At 42.0% G+C, this 3,344-nt stretch overlaps 1 protein-coding gene across 1 annotated transcript in view; it reads left to right on the top strand.

Moving 5' to 3' along the window:
- Positions 1-6: 6 nt before the first annotated feature.
- The window catches only part of LOC101845861, a gene marked incomplete at its 3' end in the record, with an annotated part of 11,761 nt that continues 8,423 nt past the window's right edge, over positions 7-3,344 (top strand). The window contains 1 exon segment of the mRNA XM_013084897.2: positions 7-819. Coding sequence (XP_012940351.2) covers positions 691-819 — 129 coding nt within the window.

Raw genomic sequence — 3,344 nt, 5'->3', positions numbered from 1 at the left:
CTGAATTTGAATTGATGTTGAAAAACAGTGATGTTAAAGGAGTTGAGCTATTAAGCAATGATGAACAAACCCGCAATTTAATGTACGCAGATGACATGTGCTTATTTTCAGATAATATTGTAGACATGCAAAGGAAGATCAATTGTTTGGAGAAGTATTGTAACCAGTGGGGACTGTCTGTAAATTTGGAAAAGACAAAGATGATTGTTTTTAGAAATGGAGAAAGAGAGAGAGAGAGAGAGAGAGAGAGAGAGAGAGAGAGAAGAGGGTCCATTTGTTGTAAAGTCCTTGATGTACCGCCGAACTTGCTACGAGTGACGTCATCGCTAAGGTGACCCCAAGGAAAGATTTATAAGTCAGGTTACCACTGTTGAATATCCTATTGTGTTTAGATAGAGCGTGTGGACTTGGACAAAATAAATTGTGCGGCACTGCACGACCGCGTTCTATGGACGAACCACGCCTGATATCCATTTTTTCCTAGGCTTGCCAATTTCTCTGTTTTTAATCGGATTTCTGGTTGTACGCTCTCACTGCTATAGTACTGTCTTGTGGTAGTCGTGACACATCCCAAACCGCCTATCTCGTTGTTTGTCGATGTATTGCAACCAGGTGATTCCTCCAACTTGTTCGTCATTCGGGGCAGAGAAATCATCGACGTTTTAAACCAAAAAAAATTGTAATCGACTGATGTTTCAATTTACTTCACAATTCGAATTTCTCTTTGCAGATCTCTTCAGTTTGGACAGCGTGAACTCAGCCAAGAATTACAGCATGCCCTTCAGGCTTCCGTGTAGGCCCCTTGGCACCTCAAACCAGGTACGTCGTCCTCGTTTTGGTAAGTGTTTTATGGCGCTCCCAACTGCATAAAGTCATATTAATATGAGCGTGCGGGACACATTAAAACAATGTCTGTTTGGTAGGAATTGATTTTGAATTTTGCCCGGGTGGCGGTCAAAGCCTAGTCTTGTCAATTTTGGACCACCAAGAGATCTTCAACGTGTGCAACTTGCTCAGAGGACCTACAAGATTTTTCTCTCTTATCTGAGGAGGTTTTGTGTTAGATCCAGTGGTGAAGCGTCTACATAATTTAATAGTCACTGCTTCCCTTCCTAATTTTGAAACATTGTCGCAGTCAAATGCATCCATAGACGTAGATCTCATAAATTGAAGGTAAAAAAACGTACGTTCATAATACTCAATAAACAGTATGCCTAACATTCTAAACTGTTTCATTGTCACAGAAAAAGCCTGTTCACCTCTTTCGGGCCAGTCCATAAGCAGTCACAAGCTTTGGTTATGTAAGCTTAAAGTGAGGCTGGAAGAGTCTATCAAAAGAGTTAAAAGGAACATATGCAAAACACTCAAAACTGTTTCATTGCCACGTATACCCTGTTCACCCCTTTCGGGCCACAGTCATAAGCAGTCACAAGCACTGATTATGTGAGCTAACCATTACACCCGTCTAGTCTACCTCACAAATGTGGGGGGAACTAACTCCTATTAATCTCTTGACTGCTGCGAGTGCCTGTTTTTTTTTCCTCGACTTTTTACCCGTCGTATAATCAGATCGTGACCTCGATTATCACACCGGCTCCTGGCCACGAAAAGCTGGACAAAAACCGCCAAATGTGAAATAAAAAATTGATAATTGTCTTGTTCTACCAAAGAGTTTAGGCTCTCTGGTATTACATATAGATCTAGTACCGACATCTCTGCTTCCTTGCTTTACGCTTGTGTATTCACATCTAAAGTTAAATTTAATATGAGTTGGAATAAATATTTAATGAGATACTTTCCCGATTATTTTGGCGGTTGAATATACAATATATGAAATCAGAATTTGTTTTCATTCACTACTCTGCAGTGTTTTCGCCTCGAGTAAGATTTAAGATTCTTGAGTGGTATCTCCAGGGCCCTATCTGGTGCTGTCTCACTTTGATTACCCTGTCAAACAAGTCAGCCTTCGCTCCTGGTTAAATCTTAGATATGTAGTAGCAGCAGCAGCAGCAGCAACGGCGGTAGAGGCATAGCCGTTATATTTAAAGAATAAAACAGATTTCTGACAATAACAATGATTTTTTTTCAGCTATATTTAAAACGAAAACAGGAATGCTTTATATCGAAATGTGTCTTTTTAGGCAACATTTTGGGAGTTTGTAGCATCATATCTAAGGAGACTTCTTGTATTTAACGAAATGAGGTTTTTTTACGTTATTTAGTCTAGATGTGAACCTCGATCCAGCCTGTCAGGGCCAGCCCAGGCTAAGACTAGCAGGGACACAACCTCCCAGGAGAGAAGCCGTAGTACTCGATACAAGATTCTCCTCACACGGGAATCGAGCTAAACTCTTCTGTGATGTTTGTCCTTCGCTTGCGAAGATGACCTTGACTTCAAACCATTGGAGGGGCGGGGTGTATGCGGAGATGGCTGATCAGGCCGATCTTCGCTCGGAAATGTCTGTTGCGGTTTTGGGGGGGGGTGGTTGGGGCTGAACTAGACTGGAAGGAAGGGCTCTCTCGGTCTTTTCTCAACTGCCGTCTTCATTCTTTGTTTCTGGTGTGTCCTTCTTCGAACTTGGCGACTCCCGATCTTACTGAGGTGCACCAAACTGTGCGATTGCGAGCAGCTTCTTCCCATGTGGTATGCGGAACGTCACAACTCTTCAGGGATGCTTTCTGAGAATCTATTTTTTTTCTTATTTTAGTAGATGTTTTAGGGCGCTCGCAACTGTATAAGGTCATATGAGCGCAAAGGGGTGGATGTCAACAGAGAAGTCCTTACCGGGAATCAGACTTACTCTGCTCACCTATCTAGTTTCAACAGTATAAGGTATAAGAGCACCCTGGAAAGATGTGTCACAAGAGAAAGACAAACATACAAAAGAAGTAGAGGAAATGACGATAGTAAGGATTAGAAAAAGAAACAGTTCACTGTTGTAGTTCAGGCACAGTTATGAGAATGACATTGTTGGATCAGCCCATCCACGACTCTACTGTGCATTAGAATGAGAAATGCCCCCCCCCCCCTTTGGGAATGACCTAAAGACACTTGGGTCAGTAGCACCGCCCGCGGATTGGGCGGAAAAGGGGGGGGGGTGGAGCATCTTTGAAGCGGTTTTTTTCTGTCCGCCGAGAGAAAGTTTGCCTAGCTCTCCTGTAATGCGACAGCGAGGTGCTCAACCACTACACAATAAACACCGCCGGTGTACCCATAGTAACTATTGTAAAACTTTCTAAAAATAGTCGGACGATAACTTTCATATTACGTCACAATATCTTCCACGTTGTCTTTTTATAATAATATATTGATAGTTATTTTCCTTTAAATATTATTATGTTTT

Source organism: Aplysia californica, unplaced genomic scaffold, assembly GCF_000002075.1.
Source record: "Aplysia californica isolate F4 #8 unplaced genomic scaffold, AplCal3.0 scaffold00326, whole genome shotgun sequence".
Lineage (NCBI taxonomy): Eukaryota > Metazoa > Mollusca > Gastropoda > Aplysiida > Aplysiidae > Aplysia > Aplysia californica.
The sequence above is the reverse complement of the archived record's forward strand: the minus strand, read 5'-3'. Positions and strand labels throughout refer to the sequence as shown.